Source organism: Salmo salar, chromosome ssa03, assembly GCF_905237065.1.
Source record: "Salmo salar chromosome ssa03, Ssal_v3.1, whole genome shotgun sequence".
In the NCBI taxonomy this organism is placed as follows: Eukaryota; Metazoa; Chordata; class Actinopteri; order Salmoniformes; family Salmonidae; genus Salmo; species Salmo salar.
In genome coordinates this window covers 80,765,659-80,792,701 of record NC_059444.1, presented here as the reverse complement: position 1 = coordinate 80,792,701, position 27,043 = coordinate 80,765,659, and the positions used below count along the sequence as shown (strand labels likewise).

The 27,043-nt window shown below is 42.6% G+C and overlaps 2 protein-coding genes across 2 annotated transcripts in view; one reads left to right on the top strand and one right to left on the bottom strand.

The window, feature by feature from the left end:
• Positions 1-43: 43 nt before the first annotated feature.
• On the bottom strand, positions 44-6,713 carry LOC106601805 (mitochondrial thiamine pyrophosphate carrier). Its single transcript, XM_014194195.2, has 7 exons — positions 6,575-6,713; positions 5,589-5,757; positions 3,538-3,693; positions 3,013-3,183; positions 2,423-2,603; positions 2,025-2,155; positions 44-1,885 (listed from the first exon to the last, which is right to left on the bottom strand). The coding sequence occupies exons 2-7, from the start codon at positions 5,718-5,720 to the stop codon at positions 1,706-1,708; spliced, it is 951 nt and encodes a 316-aa protein (XP_014049670.1). The 5' UTR covers positions 5,721-5,757; positions 6,575-6,713; the 3' UTR covers positions 44-1,705.
• Positions 6,714-11,954: 5,241 nt separating this feature from the next.
• LOC106606612 (testis-expressed protein 2) overlaps positions 11,955-27,043 on the top strand; it is a 35,864-nt gene continuing 20,775 nt past the window's right edge. The window contains exon 1 of the mRNA XM_045716072.1: positions 11,955-12,618. The gene's annotated coding sequence lies outside the window, so the exon portion shown is untranslated. The remainder of the gene's footprint in view (positions 12,619-27,043) is intronic.

Here is a 27,043-nt window from a genome sequence, read left to right as displayed (position 1 = left end):
TTAAAAGTCTGTTCTATTCTGACTATATCATTCCAATGACAGGTTAATTTGCATGCATTTTCTTTATTAAAAAAGTTAAAATAACAAAACATGAGTAAGTACGATACAATGTGTTTTAAATAAAAACCCAAATAGACTGACACCTGCCACCACTTTGTACAGTGCATCAGTAGCCGACACTATGTTACACATAGTACAAGAAATTGTCCCACCAAGTGCAATCTTTCCAGCATTAAACATACACATAATAAATATTCAATTTTAAATAGTGTTAGATATGCTGTGTATAGACGTTTACCTTTTAATCATTTAGCAGATGCTCATATTCAGTTGGTCATACATTTAAAACTAACATACACCGTCACGCTTCCTTAGTCATAATTTAGCACTGAGCATGTGCCAGTTTGAGAATTTCGCAAAAGAATCCAATGCTGACCCATAAAAGCTGTCACAACAGGTTACTTGAAATTAAAGTACAAAGAAAAGCAAACTGAAAACAGCATAGATGGTAAATGTACTTTTGTTATTAAATAAGCATTAACAACCATATATAAATGGTTATAAATATTGAAACACATTCCACACAGAAAGCAACAAACCCTTGCACCTCATTTAGAATGTATGATACTTTTGAGTCTATGCTTTCACATTAGTTAACACCACAACTTTTAGCTGAAATGTATTGAATCGTCCCTATTAAAGAGCATTCCGTGATAGGATCATCTTTGACCAGGTTCTGACTATTTATTTTAGCCTAGATCAAGCATCTCTTTCCTTTCGCTCCATGGTATCTATCAGTTTCAAGAGCAACCATCTGGGCTTTTCAATTTAACACACAAAACATTGAAAAGGAGAATTTAAGTGATTTTCCCCCATTCTGCAGCTGTCAAAACACAGAACAACACTTGCAGAGGTATACTCTCAGTACATGATCTAAGACTATGGTTATATCCTCCATATGCTGCCTGTCAAATATAAGGCAATTCTTCAGGTAGTTGAAACAGAATACATTGTTACGATAGTTGTTACAAATATGGTCATTTTTGGTAAATGACAAAAGTCTTTAAAAGCAACAGGCATCCTGTCCTCAGTATAGACTGTGCACCACAAACCCTGAGTATAGTAGAAAAACAACAGCAAAGAGTTCCAGTATAGACATACTTACATCACGGTGTTTGGACACTGACACCAAACACATGGTAAGGTCCAGAGCAGCACCAGACCTTGACTTTCCCAACTTATAGGATACACTATAGGTAAACAACAGTAAGGAGAGCTTTTTTTTCTTCTTCCCAGCAATGTTGACTCCTATCACCAGTGGGATGGGGATATGGCATTCCCTCCTTTCTTTTCCAGTGCTTTGAGTTCCTCTGCTTCTTCAGTTGCCTCTAAGCCAGGGTTTCCTAAACTCGGTCCTGGCCCCCAGGTGGACGTTTTGGTTTTTGCCCTAGCACTACACAGCTGATACAAATAATCAACTAATCATCAAGCTTTGATCATTTGAATCAGCTGTGTCGTACTAGGGCAAAAACCACAACATGTACCCTTTGGGGTCCCGAGGACCGAGTTAGGGAAATGCTGCCCTAGACACTGCTCTATGGTCCATTTTTACATTTTCCCCATATTGGTTGAGGTAAAAATTTGGGGCGGTTGAGCTGATCCTAGATCTGTGCCTAAAAGCAACTTCTACCCAGAGCTCCTCTGCTCACTGGCTGCCCTTCAGGTTCTGTATGGCATTAAGGAAGAACTCATACCAGAAGAAGGTGAAGCCCGTGGAAACAGCTGCTTTCACTAGGCTGGGAGATAGGCCTTTGAGAAAGCCCCGGAGACCCTCCTCTCTTGCAATCTGGGACACACAGTCTACAAAGCCACCATACCTCCGCACCTGCACACAGTAAGCAGAGACAACACACTTCAATGTCATGTAGATGGATGCCCCGTATGACAGCCATCTTCGCTCTAATATAAGACCTGCTGTCAGGCACATAACTGAATGAGACAATGTAATGCGATGTCTACTCTACCTGTCCAAAGTGGGCTCTGGCTTCTTCAAACCCTCCCACCTGCAGTCTCTTTTTGATGAGGTCAAAGGGGTAGGTCATTGTCTTGCTGATGACTCCAGCACAGCTTCCACATACCAAGCTTCTGAGGTTGCCTACAATAGAAAGGAAAAAAGCAGCAATGTTCAGGTAGTTTCTAGGCCCCTATCCTTCAAAGTTATGTTTATGTGTTCAGTCAGTGGTACTGAGCACTATCCAGGCCCTAGTTACAAAGTTAGTTTCCTGTTTGCTAGCCAAGCCGAGGTTATATTCTAGTTTCTAGGCCCTATTCCCTTAACATTCATTGCTATGTGTACAGTGTTGTGTATTTAAAACAGTGTCATGCTATCAAAGGCATGACCATCCCTACACTGGCCACTGACCTCCGACGTCGCTGTCCTTGGGCGGTGGTCCCATGAGGTTCTTGAGGACCTTGTAGAAGAAGAACTGCAGGCCTGCATAGGGGAACACTGCCACCAGTGTTGGACCCAGGCCACGGTAGAACCCCAGGGCCCCCTCAGTGCGGTACATGGTGGACACAGCATGTCTCAGACTGTGATACACCTATGTTACAGATGATGCCTGTGGTTAGCTAATAGCTATCAGTAGCACAAGCCAAAGATTTAATGATAACACTTTAACAAAGCCAAAGTGTGTATTGCAGTCACTCCTTGTCCATAGACTGCCTTCAAGGTAAGGAAACAAATATCTAAATAAAGATATGACATTTTTCTTAACTATCCTTTTAAGGGGTTATAAGTAGTTTATTGACAGTTAATTATTATATATCATTTACTATAAATGTATATTTAGTTTATAAATAATAACTTACTGGTTGAAATTGTGTGGTCGTTTTGGTGCTTGGCAAATCATGGGTTGCACAGTTAATGGACTATTACTGCTTTTGATAATGGTACAATAAAGCTAATGCTTTTCGATAGATTCATACTGTATGTTTTTCTTTGTCTCTCACCTTGGGCTCTCCCTGAGCTGCGAAGCGTGTTCGCAGTGTGTCTAGCGGCTGGCAGGCTACAGTGGCAGAGCAGGCAGCCAGACCGCCACACACAAAGTGCACCCCCGCTGTCTGGCTGTCATATACGGTGCTCTTGTGGGTCATCTCAGTCAGGAACTCAAAGCTGGCAAACTATGGAGGGATGAAAACACAGCCTTAAAAAACAACCTTAAAGCACAGATGAAAACACAGCCTCAAAAACCAAGTTCAGACAACAGCGCCAAGTTATTCAGCACAGCCATGAATGGAGACCACAGGGATAAAAACAATAGAAATAAAAAAGTGAGGCACATGACTATATATTATAATCTATCAACCCACTACCATGTGAGAGATGCTATTGAGGCGTTACAAGGCAAAGGCTAGCGAGGGACAAAGAGTTGAGTCAGAAAACAACTCTCAGAGATCCACTCATTCAACTACAACACTGTGTGACATACAACAGGGCATTCTGACAGGAAAAATGCCCCAGTGTATGTTCCCTACCTGTACTGCCCCGAAGCAGACAGAGAGGAGCTGGGCGGGGACATGTCCTTTCCAGAAGGCAGGCAGCCCCTCCTCTGCCAGGATACAACGTGATGCCTGGAACAGGCCCCAGTACTTCCCTTCGGGGTGCCTTGACGATACGCTCTCTATCTGCAACTGTGTATGCAAGGAGGGGTGAGTAGTGTCAGACAGGGGAAAGAGGACATTCTGGTTTAGACATTCTTGTGTAGAACGAAATACACATATGCACGTGCACATACACACACAGTTGTAAGTAATTCCCCAGCATTATCATGCACAAATAAGAGTTGTATGTTTACCAGAACCACAAGGTTTAGGCCACAAAAACAGTCCATTCGGAAAGTATTCAGACCCCTTGACTTTTTCCATATTTTGTTACATTATAGCCTTATTCTAAAATTGATAAAATTATTTTTTTTCTCAGCAATCTACACACAATACCCAATAATGACAAAGCGAAAAACAGGTTTATAGACATTGTTGCACATTTATTAAACACAGAAATACCATATTTACATAAGTATTCAGACCCTTTGCTATGAGACTTGAAATTGAGCTCAGGTACCTCCTGTTTCCATTGATCATCGTTGAGATGTTTCTACAACTTGGAGTCCACCTGTGGTAAATTCAATTGATTGGACATGATTTGGAAAGGCGCACACCTGCCTATGTAAGGTCCCACAGTTGACAGTGCATGTCAGAGCAAAAACCAAGCCATGAGGTTGAAGGAATTGTCCATAGAGCTCCAAGACAGGACTGTGTCGAGGCACAGATCTGGGGAAGGGTACCAAAATATTTCTGCAGCATTGAAGGTCCCCAAGAACACAGTGGCATCAATCATTCTTAAATGGAAGAAGTTTGAAACCACCAAGACCCTTCCTAGAGCTGGCTGCCCGGCCAAATTGAGCAATAGGGGGAGAAGGGCCTTGGTCAGGGAGGTGACCAAGAACCCGATGGTCACTCTGACAAAGCTCTCGAGTTCCTCTGTGGAGATGAGAACGTTCAAGAAGGACAACCATCTCTGCAGCACTCCACCAATCAGGCTTTAACGGTAGATTGGCCAGAAAAAAGCCACTCCTCAGTAAAAGGCATATGAAAGCTCGCTTGGAATTTTCCAAAAGTCACCTAAAGACTCTCAGACCATGAGAAACAAAATTCTCTGGTCTGATTAAACCAATATTGAACTCTTTGGCCTGAATGCCAAGCGTCACGTCTGGAGGAAACTTGGCACCATCCCTACGGTGAAGCATGGTGGTGGCAGCATCATGCTGTGGAGATGTTTTTCAGCGGCAGGGACTGGGAGACTAGTCAGGATCAAGGCAAAGATGAACGTAGCAAAGTACAGACAGATCCTTGATGAAAACCTGGTCCAGACCGCTCAGGACCTCAGACTGGGGCAAAGGTTCACCTTCCAAAAGGACAATGACCCCAAGCACACCGCCAAGACCACACAGGAGTGGCTTCGGGACAAGTCTCTGAATGTCCTTGAGTGGCCCAGCCAGAGCCCGGACTTGAACCCGATCAAACATCTCTGGAGAGACCTGAAAATAGCTGTGCAGCAACACTCCCCATCCAACCTGACAGCTCTTGAGAGGATCTGCAGAGAAGGGAGAAACTCCCCCAAATACAGATGTGCCAAGCTTGTAGCATAATTTCCAAGAAGACGCAAGGCTGTAATCGCTGCCAAAGGTGCTTCAACAAAGTACTGAGTAAAGGGTTTGAATACTTATGTAAATGTGATATTGCAGTTTTTTATTTTATAAATTAGCTAACGTCTAAAAACCTGTTTTTGCTATGTCTTTATGGGGTATTGTGTGTAGATTAAGGGAAAAACTATATAATACATTTTAGAATAAGTCTGTAACGTTAGAAAATGTGGAGTAAGTCAAGGGGTCTGAATACTTTCTGAAGGCACTGTAGTTCCAACTTACATTATGTTGCATTTAATTGTGTAGTAAATTAGGGTCCAAAGTGGCCATGCAACTAAAACATGCACCACAATAATATCCATCTGATGATGCTTACTGTACCTGGAATCTTATCTTGATGACATCCAAGGGGCTGATCAGGGCTCGGGTCACCATGCCTGCAGCCGACCCAGACAGGGCTGCATCTTCTGGGGCTGGAGCAGCGCCCTTAGACCCTGGGTCATAGCCCACCATGATGACTCCACAGCAGCCTCACCAGAGGACCTCAGGTCTGGGGGAGAGAAAACATGTTATCCAGCACAGGAGGTTGGTGGCACCTTAATTGGGGAGGATGGGCCTGTGGTAATGGCTGGAGCGAATTAGGTGGAATGGTATTCAATACATCAAACACATGGTTTGATGCCGTTCCATTTGCGGCATTCCATTTGCCCCGTTCCAGACATTATTATGAGCCGTCCTCCCCTCAGCAGCCTCCACTGTATACAGGGTGACTAGTAGTTTCTCTCAGAGACAGTCACTGTAAATATGGATAGTCCATTGTGATTCACGAGGGATGATTCAGTATGTTGCTATTTTTATTGGAAGCCAATTCTGTATCACTTAGTGCATCACTGCCACTAGAGATAGTTAGTAGGTGTATAAAGGAGTCATCAGGCAAATTCCACTGATCAATCATGTGTGATGGATTTTTTTCATTGGTACATGTAGCCTTTTCTCTGTCTAACCAGAAGTTGACTCTACTGATATTGACATGACACCCGCATCTAGCTGACAGCTACTGTAACTTACTGTTGTTGAGTAGCCTAACTAGCCGACTAACTAGCAAGTTATTGATCAGCCCTTCCTCCTAATCAGACACATGTGGAGAGCGCACACGTTGATTGCCATTGATGATCACGTCCTTCTCTTCAGGTACATTAGTCGCAGTAATAATTCATAGTAAATACAGTAGGTATTAACGTTCTACCAAAAAAACAGAGGACAAGACCTTGGCATAACTATGAGGCTAGCTAACGTAGCCACTCAATCTGGTTTACTTCAATCTAGCTCACAATTTATAGTTAAAATGCGTAGAACTGTTGACTCACTTTTATGTGCTGCTCTTCCATGGAAATGTGTGAAAGAATAGTTGGTGAAGGACAGGTAAGGCTACGTGTACTTCTTCTTTTCATACAATTTAGCTTACTCAAACCAATCTGGAGAATGGCGCAAATCGAACCAATCCGCATGGAGGGATGGATCACGTGACCCGGAAATCTCAGTTGCACTACATGTGTTCTCCTTATGACACAAGATGTCGCTGTTGTTAAGTAACCAGTTTCAACATTTTTTTATTTATTTCACCTTTATTTAACCAGGTAGGCCAGTTGAGAACAAGTTCTCATTTACAACTGCGACCTGGCCAAGATAAAGCAAAGCAGTGCGACACAAACAACAACACAGAGTTACACATGGAATAAACAAACCTACAGTCAATAACACAACAAAAAGTCTATATACAGTGTGTGCAAATTAGGTAAGATAAGGGAGGAAAGGAAATAAATAGGCCATAGTGGCGAAATAATTACAATTTAGCAATTAAACACTGGAGTGATAGATGTGCAGAAGATGAATGTGCAAGTAGAGATACTGGGGTGCAAAGGAGCAAATAAATAAATAACAGTATGGGGATGAGATAGTTGGATGGGCTATTTACAGATGGGCTATGTACAAGTGCAGTGATCTGTGAGGTGCTCTGACAGCTGGTGCTTAAAGTTAGAGAGGGAGATATGAGTCTCCAGCTTCAGTGATTTTTGCAATTCGTTCCAGTCATTGGCAGCAGAGAACTGAAAGGAAAGGCGGCCAAAGGAGAAATTGGCTTTGGGGGTGACCAGTGAAATATACCTGCTGGAGCGCGTGCTATGGGTGGGTGCTGCTATAGTGACCAGTGAGCTGAGATAAGTCAGGGCTTTACCTAGCAAAGACTTACAGATGACCTGGAGCCAGTGGGTTTGGCGATGAATATGAAGCGAGGGCCAGCCAACGAGAGCATACAGGTCGCAGTGGTGGGTAGTATATGGGGCTTTGGTGACAAAACGGATGACACTGTGATAGACTGCATCCAATTTGCTGAGTAGAGTGTTGGAGGCTATTTTGTAAATGACATCGCCGAAGTCGAGGATCGGTAGGATAGTCAGTTTTACGAGGGTATGTTTGGCAGCATGAGTGAAGGATGCTTTGTTGCAAAATAGGAAGCCGATTCTAGATTTAATTTTGGATTGGAGATGTTTAATGTGAGTCTGGAAGGAGAGTTTACAATCTAACCAGACACCCAGGTATTTGTAGTTGTCCACATATTAAGTTAGAACCGTCCAGAGTAGTGATGCTAGACAGGCGGGCAGGTGCGGGCAGCGATCGTTTGAAGAGCATGCATTTAGTTTTACTTGCATTTAAGAGCAGTTGGAGGCCATGGAAGGAGAGTTGTATGGCATTGAAGCTCGTCTGGAGGGTAGTTAACACAGTGTCCAAAGAAGGGCCAGAAGTATACAGAATGGTGTTGTCTGCGTAGAGGTGGATCAGAGAATCACCAGCAGCAAAAGTGACATCATTGATGTATACAGAGAAAAGAGTCGGCCCGAGAATTAAACCCTGTGGCACCCCCATAGAGACTGCCAGAGGTCCGGACAACAGGCCCTCCGATTTGACATACTGAACTCTTTCTGAGAAGTAGTTGGTGAATCAGGCGAGGGAGTCATTTGAGAAACCAAGGCTGTTGAGTCTGCCGATAAGAATGTCCAGATTTTGCAGCTCTTTCAGAACATCGGCTATCTGGATTTGGGTGAAGGAGAAATGGGGGAGGCTTGGGCAAGTTGCTGAGGGGGGTGCAGGGCTGTTCACCGGGGTAGGGGTAGCCAGGTGGAATGCATGGCCAGCTGTAGAAAAATGCTTATTGAAATTCTCAATTATCGTGGATTTATCGGTGGTGACAGTGTTTCCGAACCTCAGTGCAGTGGGCAGCTGGGGGGGAGGTGCTCTTATTCTGCATGGACTATACAGTGTCACAGAACCTTTTGGAGTTTGTGCTACAGGATGAAAATTTCTGTTTGAAAAAGCTAGCCTTTGCTTTCCTAACTACCTGTGTATATTGGTTCCTAACAGCTCTGAAAAGTTGCATATCGCGGGGGCTATTCGATGCTAATGCTATACGCCACAGGATGTTTTTGTGCTGGTCAAGGGCAGTCAGGTCTGGAGTGAACCAAGGGCTATATCTGTTCCTGGTTCTAAATTTTTGAATGGGACATGCTTATTTAAGATGGTGAGGAACGCACTTTTAAAGCATAACCAGGCAACCTCTACTGACGGAATGAGGTCAATATCCTTCCAGGATACCCGGGCCAGGTTGATTAGAAAGGCCTGCTCGCTGAAGTGTTTTCGGGAGCGTTTGACAGTGATGAGGGTGGCTGTTTGACCGCAGACCCATTACGGACGCAGGCAATCGCTGAGATCCTGGTTGAAGACAGCAGAGGTGTATTTGGAGGGCAGGTTGGTTAGGATGATATCTATGAGGGTGCCCGTCTTTACGGATTTGGGGTTGTACTTTGTAGGTTCATTGATAGTTTATGTGAGATTGAGGGCATCTAGCTTAGATTGTAGGACGGCCGGGGTGTTAAGCGTGTCACAGTTTAGGTCACCTAGCAGCACGAGCTCTGAAGATAGATGGGGGGCAATCAATTCACATATGGTGTCCAGGGCACAGCTGGGGGCAGAAGGTGGTCTATAGCAAGCGGCAACTGTGAGAGACTTGTTTCTGGAAAGGTGGATTTTTAAAAGTAGAATCTCAAATTGTTTGGGCACAGACCTGGATAGTATGACAGAACTCTGCAGGCTATCTCTGCAGTAGATTGCAACTCCGCCCCCTTTGGCAGTTTTATCTTGTCGGAAAATGTTATAGTTAGGGATGGAAATTTCAGGGTTTTTGGTGGCCTTCCTAAGCCAGGATTCAGACACGGCTAGGACATCCGGGTTGGCAGAGTGTGCTAAAGCAGTGAATAAAACAAACTTAGGGAGGAGGCATCTAATGTTAACATGCATGAAACCAAGGCTTTTACGGTTACAGAAGTCAACAAATGAGAACGCCTGGGGAATGGGAGTGGAGCTAGGCACTGCAGGGCCTGGATTAACCTCTACATCACCAGCGGAACAGAGGAGTAGTAGGATAAGGGTACGGCTAAAGGCTATAAGAACTGGTCGTCTAGTGCGTTCAGAACAGAGAGTAAAAGGAGCAGGTTTCTGGGCACGGAAGAATAGATTCAAGGCATAATGTACAGACAAAGGTATGGTAGGATGTGAATACAGTGGAGGTAAACTTAGGCATTGAGTGACGATGAGAGAGGTATTGTCTCTAGAGACACCATTTAAACCAGGTGAGGTCACTGCATGTGTGGTAGGTGGAACAAAAGTATCACAATGTCTGCATAGTTTCAGGTAAAGCATATTGTACAAAAGTCATCAAATAAATAAAAACAAGACAGCACCAAGGTTGATGCTCTACAAAAATATTGTTAAAGGTCCAATAACATTGATTTACTGCACAATTTTACGTTTTCTTGACTGTAAAAAAAAAAAAAAAACTGTCTGTGACCAAGACTCATTATATTGTAGCAATCACATTTATGTTAAGTACAGCAGGTCAATAAAATCTGAGCTGAAAGTCTGTTTGAATCCCAAGGTCATATAGATGATGTGACGTTTATTATAATCATTACAGAGTCAACGCTGGTGAGAAAGAACAATTAGTCTACTTTGTTGGCTCTGTTTCAATATCGTGTGGAAGGAGGTGGTTGAGACCTGAAGACTTACGTTATTTCCCAGCGTGCCTTTAGACCAGTGGGCTAAGGTGGTATTGAGCCATGCAGATGAACCTGGTTGAATACCTGGTCGCTCACACATATGTACAAGTCCAGGACCATATAGACATGAAAACACCTCTTGGCAAGAGAACCATAGTCTATAACTACATATAGACTCTATATGAACCTAATGCCATGTTGATGATAATGTATCATCCTGTTAAATGCTGAAGGTCAGTGTATTGTGTCTGTGCCGGTGTTTGGTCTGTTCTCCTTGCCCCCTGCAGTGTCCAAACGAGATAAGCAGGAACTCGTGTAATCCATTGTGTCCCAAAGTTCATGTCCAGCCTGGCCCCAGCTGTACTCACACACGCACACACACACACACACACACACACACACACACACACACACACACACACACACACACACACACACACACACACACACACACAAGATCTCGAACAAGATCTCATAGTTTGACCAATTTGACTTCCGATTCCGCCATTTGTCCACATTTCTCCAAACGTCAAACATTTTGAAGTTACTCCAAACGTCACATTTCGAGGTGTTTTGGACACCACAGGTTGCACCCCTGCTGTCACAAGTTTAGGCATTCATTTTGAATGGTTAAGTTAAGGGTTAAGGTTTGGAATAGGGTTAAAACCCCCCCAAAATCAAAGGAGTGCCTATACTTGGCTTTGAACACACGACCCTCAGAGCCGAAGTTCGCGGCTTAGGGTTAAAACAAAAACAACTCCACGGTTAAGTTTAGGCCTTCATTCTGAATGGTTAAGGTTTGGGAAAGGGTTAAAACAAAAACATTTAAAACAAGTGTCTATCACTGGGATTGAGCATACGACCTTCAGAGCTGGAGTTCGCAATTTACGCCCATCTGCCACCCCGGTCCACAATGTCCACAATGCTCACTGTTGCCCTTAACGGCCAGTTTTGGGTACCTGGACGGATGTCGGATTTCAAAGTGGATCATGAGCGATCTGGCTGCAAACACGCACACATGCATACATACATACATACATACATACATACATACACACACACACACACACACACACACACACACACACACACACAAGCAAGCACAACCAAACACATATACACACGTCCTGCCAGGCCCCAGCTGTGCTCACACACACACTACGAGGCATGATGGATGGGGAGGCAGATGAACAAAACCCCCACTGGATGTAGATGGATAAAAACAGAGGGATGAATAAAGCAGCAGCAAGACTGTTGAAAAATAGTGGTGAAGTTATATTTTACTAGAAACAATGGCTATATATTATTAATGTAAAAGTTAATAAATGTATGTACCAATTCCAGATTGCTTCTGTAATGGAGAATACATTGGTTGTGGTTTAGCCTTGAACTTCACCTGTCCAAGGAAAACAACCATAGTAGGTCATTTAGTTGGATAAATCAGTATCCTTGATGGACACTTCTAACCAGTATCAGTCTGAAAGGAAAATATCCCATGGTGATATTGGATTTCTTTTGATGTGGTGGACAGTATTCACAGAGGGGTTAAAATATTTTTCTTCATTGGATTTACCTTCAATTTAATCCATGCATTTACATAACTCTACTTCATTGCACTGCTAGAAAGACCTGGATGCGTTTTTAGAAGTGATGGTTTGAGAGGCTGACCAAAACACGTGTGAGTGAAGATCCTATCCTATAGACAAGTGTGACAGTGTTTTCATACTGAGCCGAGAACAACATAGGTGCTGCTGTAGGACTGTTTTAATCTGGATTAGTGTTTCTCTCTCTAGCCAGGACTCTAATAATCCGATTATTCAGAGTTTGCTTGGCGATTCTTCAAGGGGGAGAAGATGAGGGAGACGCGAAGCAAGGGCTCCTCGGTTATATGGCGGTGTCTCGGCGCATACTGTTACTGTTCATGCTGGTTCAGGCGATCTGCACTTCTGAAGTGAGGCTACGAGAGGCTATCCGTGCTATTAAATCTATTGGAAGATTTTTCTACGCCATGCAAGGCAAGTCGAACGCGTCTCTATGCAAAGCGTGAGCAAAGTTATTTTAACAGGGTTTCTATTCTAGTCAGTCCACTGCAGTGCATCCCTGTGCAGTATTCGGACATATAGAATGCTGCGCTCTGCTCTGCAGTCAGACTGCGGCTTTGACAGAGTTTTGAGAGCGAAATCGAAAGACGACTGAATTTAATGAGAGTGACTTGGGTCTTTTTCCATACCTGTCAACGGGGATAACGGTATCGGCTATAGCCTACATTATGGGTCCTTCATTGTCGTTTTGATGGTGTTCAGGTGAGTAGCCCTAAATTCGAGTGGGTAGGCTAGGTTTTGACATCGCCAAAGATATTGAAATAAATATATTTTTTATCAACAAAATATTTGCCTATGTTTATTAGTTATTTAGCCTACATGGCTAAGCCCTGAAATATAGGCCTGTGTTTAGCAGTTATTTAGCCTACATGGCTGAGTCCTGAAATTGGACTTGAATTAGCCCATATTGAAGTTTGATCATGTTTATATTTGCCATTTAGGCCTGTAGACGTTTGAATAACAAAAACTAAGTAGAAATTACATTTAGACCTATGGGTGTCATGGGAATAATAACCAAAACAAAAACACAGTATGTCTGATGCAACCGGTGGATAAACACTCATCGACCACTTGTGCGTGTAGCCTCATGCCCTAATGTCAGGACAGCTTTATTGTTCTCCAGGATAATCCCATTAGATTATTTGTCTGACCATCCTACCGATCCTCGACTTCGGCGATGTCATCTATAAAATAGCCTCCAACACTCTACTCAACAAACTGGATGCAGTCTATCACAGTGCCATCCGTTTTGTCACCAAAGCCCCATACACTACCCACCACTGCGACCTATACGCTCTCGTTGGCTGGCTCTCGCTTCATACTCATTGCCAAACCCACTGGCTACAGGTTATCTACAAGTCTCTGCTAGGTAAAGCCAGGCCTTATCTCAGCTCACGGGTCACTATAGCAGCACCCACTCGTAACACTTGCTCCAGCAGGTATATCTCACTGGTCACCCCCAAAGCCAATTCCCCCTTTGGTCGCCTTTCCTTCCAGTTCTCTGCTGCCACAGACTGGAACGAACTGCAAAAATCACTGAAGCTGGAGATTCCCATCTCCCTCACTAGCTTTATGCACCAGCTGTCAGAGCAGATCACAGATCACTGCACCTGTTCATAGCCCATCTGTATACAGCCCATCCATCTACCTCATCCCCATACTGTATTTATTTATTTATTTATTTTGCTCCTTTTGCACCCCAGTATCTCTACTTGCACATCCATCTTTTGCACATCTACCATTCCAGTGTTTAATTGCCATTTGTAATTACTTCGCCACCATGGCCTATTTATTGCCTTAATTCCCTTATTTTACCTAATTTGCACTCACTGTATATAGACTTTTTGTTTTCTTTTTTCTACTGTATGTTTTGTTCATTCCATGTGTAAATCTGTGTTGTATGTGTCAAACTGCTATGCTTTATCTTGGCCAGGTCGCAGTTGCAAATGAGAACTTGTTCTCAACTAGCCTACCTGGTTAAATAAAGGTGAAATAAAAAATTAAAAATTAGGATCCCCATTAGCTACTAAACATGCAGCAGCTACTCTTCCTGGGATCCACATAAAACATACAAATACAATGCCTTCAGGAAGTATTCATACCTATTTTGTTGTGTTACAGCCTGAATTCAAAATTATTTAAATGTCACGTCCTGACCAGTAAAGGGGTTATTTGTTAATGTAGTTTGGTCAGGACGTGGCAGGGGTGTGTTTGTTTAGAGTGTTTCGGGGTTTGTTGGGTTATGTTCTTGTTAGTCTATTTCTATGTTAGTTCTAGTATGTCTATTTCTATGTGGTGTTTGTTGGGTTGACCTTCAATTGGAAGCAGCTGCTCCTAGTTGCTTCTAATTGAAGGTCCTATTTAAGAGGAGTGTTTTTCTATGGGATTTTGTGGGTAGTTGTTCCTTGTTTAGCTGTGTGCCTGACAGGACTGTTTTTTGTTGTTCTTTTTGTTCAGTGTTCATTTTATTTAATAAAGAGAAAATGAGCATACACATTCCCGCTGCATTTTGGTCCAATCCATACGATGCCCGTGACATTAAATACATTTTTTCTCTCTCACCCATCTACACACTCCACCATAATTACAAAGTAAAAACATATTTTACATTTGTTTGGGCACATTTTTTTTTAAAGAAATACAGAAATACTGTATCTCATTTAAATAGTATTCACACCCCTGAGTCAGTACATGTTAGAATCACATTTGGCAGCGATTAAAGCTTTGCACACCAGGATTGTACAATATTTGTGCACATTATTCTTTAAAAAATTCTTCAAGCTCTGTTGAGTTGGTTGTTGATCATTGCTAGACAGCCATCGATTTTCAAGACGATTTAAGGTCAAAAATGTAACTAGGCCACTCAGAAACATTCAATGTCGTCTTGGTAAGAAACTCCAGTGTATATTTGGCCTTGTGTTTTAGGTTATTGTCCTGCTGAAAGGTGAATTTGTCTTCCAGTGTCTGGTGGAAAGCAGACTGAACCAGGTTTTCCTCTAGGATTTTGCCTGTGCTTAGCTCTATTCTGTTTTTTTTTTATACTAAAAAAATCCCTAGTCCTTGCCAATGACATGTTTTCCCATAACATGATGTAGCCACCAACATGCATGAAAATATGAAGAGTGGTACGCAGTGATGTGTTGTGTTGGATTTTCCCCAAACATAACGCTTTGTATTCAGGACATAAAGTACATTTCTTTGCCATATTTTTTGGCAGTTTTACTTTGGAGCCTTATTGCAAACAGAATGCATGTTTTGAAGTACTTTTATTCTGTACAGGCTTCTTTCTTTTCACTCTGTCATTTAGGTTAGTATTGTGGAGTAACTACAAGGTTGTTGATCCATCCTCAGTTTTCTCCTATCACAGCCATTAAACTCTGTAACGGTTTTAAAGTCACCATTGGCCTCATGGTGAAATCCCTGAGCGGTTTTCTTCCTCTCCGGCAACTGAGTTCAGAAAGACGCCGTAACTTTTTAGTGAGTGGGTGTAGTAGTACAGCATCCTAAGTGTAATTAATAACTTCCCCATGCTCAAATAAATATTAAATGTCAGCTTTTTTCTTCTTCTTCCCATCTGCCAATAGGTGCCCTTCTTTGCTAGGCATTGGAAAACCACCCAGGTCTTTGTGGTTGAATATGTGTTTGAAATTCAGTGCTCAACTGAGGGACCTTACAGATAATTTCATGTGTGTGGTACAGAGATGAGATAGTCATAAAAACATCACGTCAAACACTCTTATTGTCAAACACAGAGTCCATGCAACTTATTATGTGACTTGTTAAGCACATTTTTACTCCTGAACTTATTTAGGTTTACCATAACAAAGGGCTTGAATACTTATTGACTCAAGACATTTTAGATTTTCATTTAAATTAATTTGTAAACATTTATAAAACATAATTCCATTTTGACATTATGGGGTATTGTGTGTAGGCCAGCGACAAAAGAATCTCAATATAATCCATTTTGAATTCAGGCTGTAACACAACAACATGTGGAAAAAGTCAAGGTGTGTAAATACTTTCTGAAGGCACCGTACATGACAAAGTACAAAACAGTTAAAGACAAGGACATGAAATAACACAACAAAAATACTATTTACACACTATTAATACATACTGATATTCTTATATACAGTTCAATTAGATCTTTAGAAAGAGGAGAGGAAGCTGTGATACAATATATATGTATATGTTTATCAGTTTTTTAAAGCTAAACTTGCTTTTTGATGAGTAATCTCTGGTGGCAGAGCATTCCACGATGACATGGCTCTGAGTGTTGGTGAGAAGACAGGATAATACTTCAGAGATAATATACTGTACAACTGACATACTATATCAGTCTCCCAATGGAAGCCACAGCAGAGCAGTTAAGGATGGAGTCCCGATATGTTTGTTATAATTCTCTCTGAAGGTAGGCTGGAATGGATTTGTGTTTACTGTAGAAAAGTAAATACAAGGTCCAGCAAACAACAGGAATAGATAGGGCCCTGGACACATAATAATAACAGACGTAATGACCAGCAGACCTTTTCAGCAAATCATCCTATTTTCATTCATCCCCTTTATGACAACATAATACCCTCTGCAGACAATTTGATTAGTAAACGTGTCCCTAGAATGACATCATCAATCTCTGTGCCAATGATGTTCCAAGATGAGATGAGCAATGTGTTTGGCCCGGTTGTAACAGGAGCAGGGGTGGAACTCAGTAAGATTTTGGAATAGGTTTAATCTGAAACATCTGGACACAGGGTTGAGGGGAGGAGAGGAGGGGAGCAAGCTGCCCAGTAGGTATGCCAGAGGTGGCCTAGCTTCTTTGGTCTCTGTAAACTCATCGAAGTCAGTCCTCTTACATTACTTCTCCTGAAATCAACTATTCACCTTGGTCTCCTATCTCTTCCCATGGACAGTCACCCATAGAGGACAGTAGTCAACTATTCACCCTGGTCTCCTATCTCTTCCCATGGACAGTCACCCATAGAGGACAGTAGTCAACTATTCACCTTGGTCTCCTATCTCTTCCCATGGACAGTCACCCATAGAGGACAGTAGTCAACTATTCACCTTGGTCTCCTATCTCTTCCCATGGACAGTCCCCCATAGAGGACAGTAGTCAACTATTCACCTTGGTCTCCTATCTCTTCCCATGGACAGTCCCCCATAGAGGACAGTAGTCAACTATTCACCCTGGTCTCCTATCTCTTCCCATGGACAGTCACCCATAGAGGACAGTAGTCAACTATTCACCCTGGTCTCCTATCTCTTCCCATGGACAGTCACCCATAGAGGACAGTAGTCAACTATTCACCCTGGTCTCCTGTCTTCGTTCAACACACCACATCGATACAGTATGCGTAGCGTTCTAATCCATATGACCATTTCCTCACACGATACTGCAGAAACAGTGCTGTTACACATTGACTGTGGCTAACCAACTGGGAGGATTAGGTGAGAATTGCAGATAACCGTGACAGAGTTGCAGTAGGCCTATAGATCCAGCCTGTACACAAATGTAATACTACTCATACCCACTAAAAATAGTACATGTTTTCGTTAATGTATTAATTATGTATCTTCTTATAATGATGAATAAAGAATTGAAGCATGCATTCTTTTTAGTCAGTATGGCTAACTCACTACCCACAGAATTCAACAACTGTCTCAACTGGGCCATGGAAAAAGGACCTTCAAAAGATGTCAGCTTCATTGATCCTGTGAAACACTATGGACTCATATCAGTGCCTGTGGCTGCAGTTTCAATTTCTACTAAACCTGTCCACCAAGGAGTGTGTCTGAAATGCTGCCAAACGTTTGATGACTCAAGGATTTTGAAGGAAGAGAGTTTTTACACTCCCTGTCAGTGTGGATTGATCGAGATTGACTGTGAAGTCGAAATTGATTAAGATAATGCCATTGGTATCTGTTATAGATTAGACCCTTGTCTAGGCTCTCACATCAGCCTGATTGTATACAGTGGTTCAGTATGGTAGGCTAGAGGAAGCCCATATATGCTAGTAAGTAATAACACTGGGTCAATCTCAATTGGTTCTATCTTGATTCCTCTTGTCCTCTGTCGTAGTCTCCTTCTCAAAGCACATTAGAGCAGAATATATATATATATATTTTAAGGGGATAGACCAGCTATGAAATTTGCAGATAGAATTGGAGACTATCAAATAACATTACATTAATCATTTCCAATCCCCTTTTATATATATATATATATACACTACCGTTCAAAAGTTTGGGGTCACTTAGAAACATTCTTGTTTTTGAAAGAAAAGCACATGTTTTGTCAATTAAAATAACATCAAATTGATAAGAAATAGAGTGTAGACATTTTTAATGTTGTAAATGACTATTGTAGCTGGAAACGGCTGACTTTTCATGGAATATCTACATAGGCGTACAGAGACCCATTATCAGCAACCATCACTCCTGTGTTCCAATGGCACGTTGTGTTAGCTAATCCAAGTTTATAATTTTAAAAGGCTAATTGATCATTAGAAAACCATTTTTCAATTATGTTAGCACAGCTGAAAACTGTTGTTCTGATTAAAGAAGCAATAAAACTGGCCTTCTTTAGACTAGTTCAGTATCTGGAGCATCAGCATTTGTGGGTTCGATTACAGGCTCAAAATGGCCAGAAACAAAGACCTTTCTTCTGAAACTCATCAGCCTATTGTTGTTCTGAGAAATGAAGGCTATTTCTAAGTGACCCAAAAATGTTGAACGGTAGTGTATATTGTATTTATTATTATTATTATGCCCCTCTCCCCTCCCCCCTCCCCCATAGTTGGAGAACTAGGTGAAAAACATAAAAATTCAAGCAGAAGATCTTATGTTCCTCTCCTTAAGTCTTCTCCTCCAATGGGTTTTGCAAAGGAGGTAAGGAGAGGGACCCGAGGAAACAAAGACATAATTGAGACTCACCCACTGCCAATATCAAAAGTAAAAGAGACAGAACCCAAATGATCCCATCGGCGGAGCAGCAAGAACTGTGGTCTAGGACTGAGGACATCTGATATAGCTACAATATATAGAGCACATTCATAACCACTTTGATATGTATTATGGCACTATAATTGGTTTCCATTCAGCTTTGAATTTGGGACATTTGTTTGGATTTATCTGATGTAGTCTGACAAGCAGTGAAAAGGGTGGTTGGTCCGTAGAAAGATAATTAATAGAACGAGCTTGGAATCGCACTGACCCTGGCAATTTGACTGGTAAATCATTCTACTTATTCTAATTATAAGGTTAGAACCATAAACATAAACAAGTTGTCCTATCTCTATGGTAGAACAGTCAGTGTTTCAGATTTACAGGAGAGGATCACTGTCCCTGTACTCAGGAGTATCACTGGCCCAGACTTGACATGCTTAACAGAAATAGAAATAGGAATTATTCTTCCAAATACCCTGGGTCTGGATTATGCGAGCTAAGTAGAGCTTTGCCTGATATTCATTTGTCAGTTATTATATTCTGAGCCCTCACTCAGCATGGTTACTCATTGGAACGCACGCTGTCAACTGTCACAACTGTGCCACGGTGTGCTATGACAGTGTTCATGTACTTTATGTGTGTGTGTACAGCCAGTCAGTCACTGTGTAAGCCTATGTATGTGTGTGTAAGCATGCAATGTGTATGTGTGTCTGTCTGGGTATGTGTGTGTCTGGCTGTGTGTATTCCCTGTGATTCACATCCTAAGTGTCATACAGCTCTTTTAATATGGAGGATTAAAGATAATACAGTCTGTCTCGTTGGCATGTGACTCATGGTGATGTTGGTAACTGTTGACATGTGACTCATGGTGATGTTGGTAACTGTTGACATGTGACTCATGGTGATGATGGTAACTGTTGACATGTGACTCATGGTGATGTTGGTAACTGTCTCGTTGACATGTGACTCATGGTGATGTTGGTAACTGTTGACATGTGACTCATGGTGATGATGGTAACTGTCTCGTTGACATGTGACTCATGATGATGATGGTAACTGTCTCGTTGACATGTGACTCATGGTGATGATGATAACTGTTGACATGTCACTCATGGTGATGATGGTAACTGTCTCGTTGACATGTGACTCATGGTGATGTTGGTAACTGTCTTGTTGACATGTGACTCATGGTGATGATGGTAACTGTCTCGTTGACATGTGACTCATGCTGATGATGGTAACTGTCTCGTTGACATGTGACTCACGGTGATGATGGTAACTTTGTCCTCGTTGGCATCTGACTCATGGTGATGATGGTAGCTGTCTTGTTGACATGTGACTCATGGTGATGACGGTAACTGTCTTGTTGACATGTGACTCATGGTGATGATGGTAACTGTCTCGTTGACATGTGACTCATGGTGATGATGGTAACTGTCTCGTTGACATGTGACTCATGGTGATGATGGTAACTGTCTCGTTGACATGTGACTCATGGTGATGATGGTAACTGTCTCGTTGACATGTGACTCATGGTGATGATGGTAACTGTCTTGTTGACATGTGACTCATGGTGATTATGGTAACTGTCTCGTTGACATGTGACTCATGGTGATGATGGTAACTGTCTCGTTGACATGTGACTCACGGTGATGATGGTAACTGTCTCGTTGACATGTGACTCATGGTGATGATGGTAACTGTTGACATGTGACTCATGGTGATGATGGTAACTGTCTTGTTGACATGTGACTCATGATGATGATGGTAACTGTCTTGTTGACATGTGACTCATGGTGATGATGGTAACTGTCTCGTTGACATGTGACTCATGGTGATGATGGTAACTCTTGACATGTGACTCATGGTGATGATGGTAACTGTCTTGTTGACATGTGACTCATGGTAATGATGGTAACTGTCTTGTTGACATGTGACTCATGGTGATGATGGTAACTGTCTCGTTGGCATGTGACTCATGGTGATGATGGTAACTGTCTCGTTGACATGTGACTCATGATGATGATGGTAACTGTCTCGTTGGCATGTGACTCATGGTGATGATGGTAACTGTCTTGTTGAAATGTGACTCATGGTGATGATAGTAACTGTCTCATTGGCATGTGACTCATGGTGATGATGGTAACTGTCTTGTTGACATGTGACTTATGGTGATGATGGTAACTGTCTCGTTGACATGTGACTCATTGTGATGATGGTAACTGTCTCGTTGACATGTGACTCATGGTGATGATGGTAACTGTCTCGTTGACATGTGACTCATTGTGATGATGGTAACTGTCTCGTTGACATGTGACTCATGGTGATGATGGTAACTGTCTCGTTGACATGTGACTCATGGTGATGATGGTAAGTCTTGTTGATATGTGACTCATGGTGATGATGGTAACTGTCTCGTTGACATGTGACTCATGGTGATGATGGTAACTGTTGACATGTGACTCATGGTGATGATGGTAACTGTCTCATTGGCATGTGACTCATGGTGATGATGGTAACTGTCTCGTTGAGATGTGACTCATGGTGATGATGGTAACTGTCTCGTTGGCATGTGACTCATTGTGATGATGGTAACTGTCTTGTTGCCATGTGACTCACGGTCATGATGGTAACTGTCTCGTTGGCATGTGACTCATGGTGATGATGGTAACTGTCTTGTTGACATGTGACTCATGGTGATGATGGTAACTGTCTCATTGACATGTGACTCATGGTGATGATGGTAACTGTCTCGTTGACATGTGACTCATGGTGATGATGGTAACTGTCTCGTTGACATGTGACTCATGGTGATGATGGTAACTGTCTCGTTGACATGTGACTCATGGTGATGTTGGTAACTGTCTCGTTGACATGTGACTCATGGTGATAATGGTAACTGTCTCGTTGACATGTGACTCACGGTGATGATGGTAACTTTGTCCTCGTTGGCATGTGACTCATGGTGATGATGGTAACTGTCTTGTTGACATGTGACTCATAGTGATGATGGTAACTTTGTCCTCGTTGGCATCTGACTCATGGTGATGATGGTAACTGTCTCGTTGGCATGTGACTCATGGTGATGATGGTAACTGTCTTGTTGTCATGTGACTCATGTGATGATGGTAACTGTCTCATTGACATGTGACTCATGGTGATGATTGTAACTGTCTCGTTGACATGTGACTCATGGTGATGATGGTAAGTGTTGACATGTGACTCATGGTGATGATGGTAACTGTCTCGTTGACATGTGACTCACGGTCATGATGGTAACTGTCTCGTTGGCATGTGACTCATGGTGATGATGGTAACTGTCTCGTTGACATGTGACTCATGGTGATGATGGTAACTGTCTCATTGACATGTGACTCATGGTGATGATGGTAACTGTCTCGTTGACATGTGACTCATGGTGATGATGGTAACTGTCTCATTGACATGTGACTCATGGTGATGATGGTAACTTTGTCCTCATTGGTATGTGACTCATGGTGATGATGGTAACTGTCTTGTTGACATGTGACTCATAGTGATGATGGTAACTTTGTCCTCGTTGGCATCTGACTCATGGTGATGATGGTAACTGTCTCGTTGACATGTGACTCATGGTGATGATGGTAACTGTCTTGTTGACATGTGACTCATGGTGATGATGGTAACTGTCTTGTTGACATGTGACTCACGGTCATGATGGTAACTGTCTCGTTGGCATGTGACTCATGGTGATGATGGTAACTGTCTTGTTGACATGTGACTCATGGTGATGATGGTAACTGTCTCATTGACATGTGACTCATGGTGATGATGGTAACTGTCTTGTTGACATGTGACTCATGGTGATGATGGTAACTGTCTCGTTGACATGTGACTCATGGTGATGATGGTAACTGTCTCGTTGACATGTGACTCATGGTGATGATGGTAACTGTCTCGTTGGCATGAGACTCATGGTGATGATGGTAACTGTCTTGTTGACATGTGACTCACGGACATGATGGTAACTGTCTCGTTGGCATGTGACTCATGGTGATGATGGTAACTGTCTTGTTGACATGTGACTCATGGTGATGATGGTAACTGTCTCATTGACATGTGACTCATGGTGATGATGGTAACTGTCTTGTTGACATGTGACTCATAGTGATGATGGTAACTTTGTCCTCGTTGGCATCTGACTCATGGTGATGATGGTAACTGTCTCGTTGACATGTGACTCATGGTGATGATGGTAACTGTCTCGTTGACATGTGACTCACGGTCATGATGGTAACTGTCTCGTTGGCATGTGACTCATGGTGATGATGGTAACTGTCTCATTGACATGTGACTCATGGTGATGATGGTAACTGTCTCGTTGACATGTGACTCATGGTGATGATGGTAACTGTCTCATTGACATGTGACTCATGGTGATGATGGTAACTTTGTCCTCGTTGGTATGTGACTCATGGTGATGATGGTAACTGTCTTGTTGACATGTGACTCATAGTGATGATGGTAACTTTGTCCTCGTTGGCATCTGACTCATGGTGATGATGGTAACTGTCTTGTTGACATGTGACTCACGGTCATGATGGTAACTGTCTCGTTGGCATGTGACTCATGGTGATGATGGTAACTGTCTTGTTGACATGTGACTCATGGTGATGATGGTAACTGTCTCATTGACATGTGACTCATGGTGATGATGGTAACTGTCTTGTTGACATGTGACTCATAGTGATGATGGTAACTTTGTCCTCGTTGGCATCTGACTCATGGTAATGATGGTAACTGTCTCGTTGACATGTGACTCATGGTGATGATGGTAACTGTCTCGTTGACATGTGACTCATGGTGATGATGGTAACTGTCTTGTTGACATGTGACTCACAGTCATGATGGTAACTGTCTCGTTGGCATGTGACTCATGGTGATGATGGTAACTGTCTTGTTGACATGTGACTCATGTGATGATGGTAACTGTCTCATTGACATGTGACTCATGGTGATGATGGTAACTGTTGACATGTGACTCATGGTGATGTTGGTAACTGTCTCGTTGACATGTGACTCATGGTGATGTTGGTAACTGTTGACATGTGACTCATGGTAATGATGGTAACTGTCTCGTTGACATGTGACTCATGATGATGATGGTAACTGTCTCGTTGACATGTGACTCATGGTGATGATGATAACTGTTGACATGTCACTCATGGTGATGATGGTAACTGTCTCGTTGACATGTGACTCATGGTGATGTTGGTAACTGTTGACATGTGACTCATGGTGATGATGGTAACTGTCTCGTTGACATGTGACTCATGGTGATGACGGTAACTGTCTTGTTGACATGTGACTCATGGTGATGATGGTAACTGTCTCGTTGACATATGACTCATGCTGATGATGGTAACTGTCTCGTTGACATGTGACTCATGGTGATGATGGTAACTGTTGACATGTCACTCATGGTGATGATGGTAACTGTCTCGTTGACATGTGACTCATGGTGATGTTGGTAACTGTCTTGACATGTGACTCATGGTGATGATGGTAACTGTCTCGTTGGCATGAGACTCATGGTGATGACGGTAACTGTCTTGTTGACATGTGACTCACGGTCATGATGGTAACTGTCTCGTTGACATATGACTCATGCTGATCATGGTAACTGTCTCGTTGACATGTGACTCACGGTGATGATGGTAACTTTGTCCTCGTTGGCATCTGACTCCTGGTGATGATGGTAACTGTCTTGTTGACATGTGACTCATGGTGATGACGGTAACTTTGTCTTCGTTGACATCTGACTCATGGTAATGATGGTAACTGTCTCGTTGACATGTGACTCATGGTGATGATGGTAACTGTCTCGTTGACATGTGACTCATGGTGATGATGGTAACTGTCTTGTTGACATGTGACTCACAGTCATGATGGTAACTGTCTCGTTGGCATGTGACTCATGGTGATGATGGTAACTGTCTTGTTGACATGTGACTCATGTGATGATGGTAACTGTCTCGTTGACATGTGACTCATGGTGATGATGGTAACTGTCTCGTTGACATGTGACTCATGATGATGATGGTAACTGTCTCGTTGACATGTGACTCATGGTGATGATGGTAACTGTGTGACATGTGACTCATGGTGATGATGGTAACTGTCTCGTTGACATGTGACTCATGGTGATGACGGTAACTGTCTTGTTGACATGTGACTCATGGTGATGATGGTAACTGTCTCGTTGACATGTGACTCAGGGTGATGATGGTAACTGTCTCGTTAACATGTGACTCATGGTGATGATGGTAACTGTCTTGTTGACATGTGACTCATGGTGATGATGGTAACTGTCTCGTTGGCATGTGACTCATGGTGATAATGGTAACTGTCTCGTTGACATGTGACTCACGGTGATGATGGTAACTGTCTCATTGGCATGTGACTCATGGTGATGATGGTAACTGTCTCGTTGACATGTGACTCATGGTGATGATGGTAACTCTCGTTGACATGTGACTCACGGTGATGATGGTACCTTTGTCCTCGTTGGCATGTGACTCATGGTGATGATGGTAACTGTCTTGTTGACATGTGACTCATAGTGATGATGGTAACTTTGTCCTCGTTGGCATCTGACTCATGGTGATGATGGTAACTGTCTCGTTGACATGTGACTCATGGTGATGATGGTAACTGTCTCGTTGGCATGAGACTCATGGTGATGATGGTAACTGTCTTGTTGACATGTGACTCACGGTCATGATGGTAACTGTCTCGTTGGCATGTGACTCATGGTGATGATGGTAACTGTCTCGTTGACATGTGACTCATGGTGATGATGGTAACTGTCTCATTGACATGTGACTCATGGTGATGATGGTAACTGTCTCGTTGACATGTGACTCATGGTGATGATGGTAACTGTCTTGTTGACATGTGACTCACGGTCATGATGGTAACTGTCTCGTTGGCATGTGACTCATGGTGATGATGGTAACTGTCTTGTTGACATGTGACTCATGTGATGATGGTAACTGTCTCATTGACATGTGACTCATGGTGATGATGGTAACTGTTGACATGTGACTCATGGTGATGTTGGTAACTGTTGACATGTGACTCATGGTGATGATGGTAACTGTCTCGTTGACATGTGACTCATGATGATGATGGTAACTGTCTCGTTGACATGTGACTCATGGTGATGATGATAACTGTTGACATGTCACTCATGGTGATGATGGTAACTGTCTCGTTGACATGTGACTCATGGTGATGTTGGTAACTGTTGACATGTGACTCATGGTGATGATGGTAACTGTCTCGTTGACATGTGACTCATGGTGATGACGGTAACTGTCTTGTTGACATGTGACTCATGGTGATGATGGTAACTGTCTCGTTGACATGTGACTCATGCTGATGATGGTAACTGTCTCGTTGACATGTGACTCACGGTGATGATGGTAACTTTGTCCTCGTTGGCATCTGACTCATGGTGATGATGGTAACTGTCTTGTTGACATGTGACTCATGGTGATGTTGGTAACTGTCTTGTTGACATGTGACTCATGGTGATGATGGTAACTGTCTCGTTGGCATGTGACTCATGGTGATGATGGTAACTGTCTCGTTGACATGTGACTCATGGTGATGATGGTAACTGTCTCGTTGACATGTGACTCAGGGTGATGATGGTAACTGTCTTGTTGACCTGTGACTTATGGTGATGATGGTAACTGTCTCGTTGACATGTGACTCATGGTGATGATGGTAAATGTCTCGTTGACATGTGACTCATGGTGATGATGGTAACTCTCGTTGACATGTGACTCATGGTGATGATGGTAACTGTCTTGTTGACATGTGACTTATGGTGATGATGGTAACTGTCTCGTTGACATGTGACTCATGGTGATGATGGTAACTGTCTCGTTGACATGTGACTCATGGTGATGACGGTAACTGTCTTTTTGACATGTGACTCATGGTGATGATGGTAACTGTCTAGTTGGCATGTGACTCATGGTGATAATGGTAACTGTCTCGTTGACATGTGACTCACGGTGATGATGGTAACTGTCTCATTGGCATGTGACTCATGGTGATGATGGTAACTGTCTCGTTGACATGTGACTCATGGTGATGATGGTAACTCTCGTTGACATGTGACTCATTG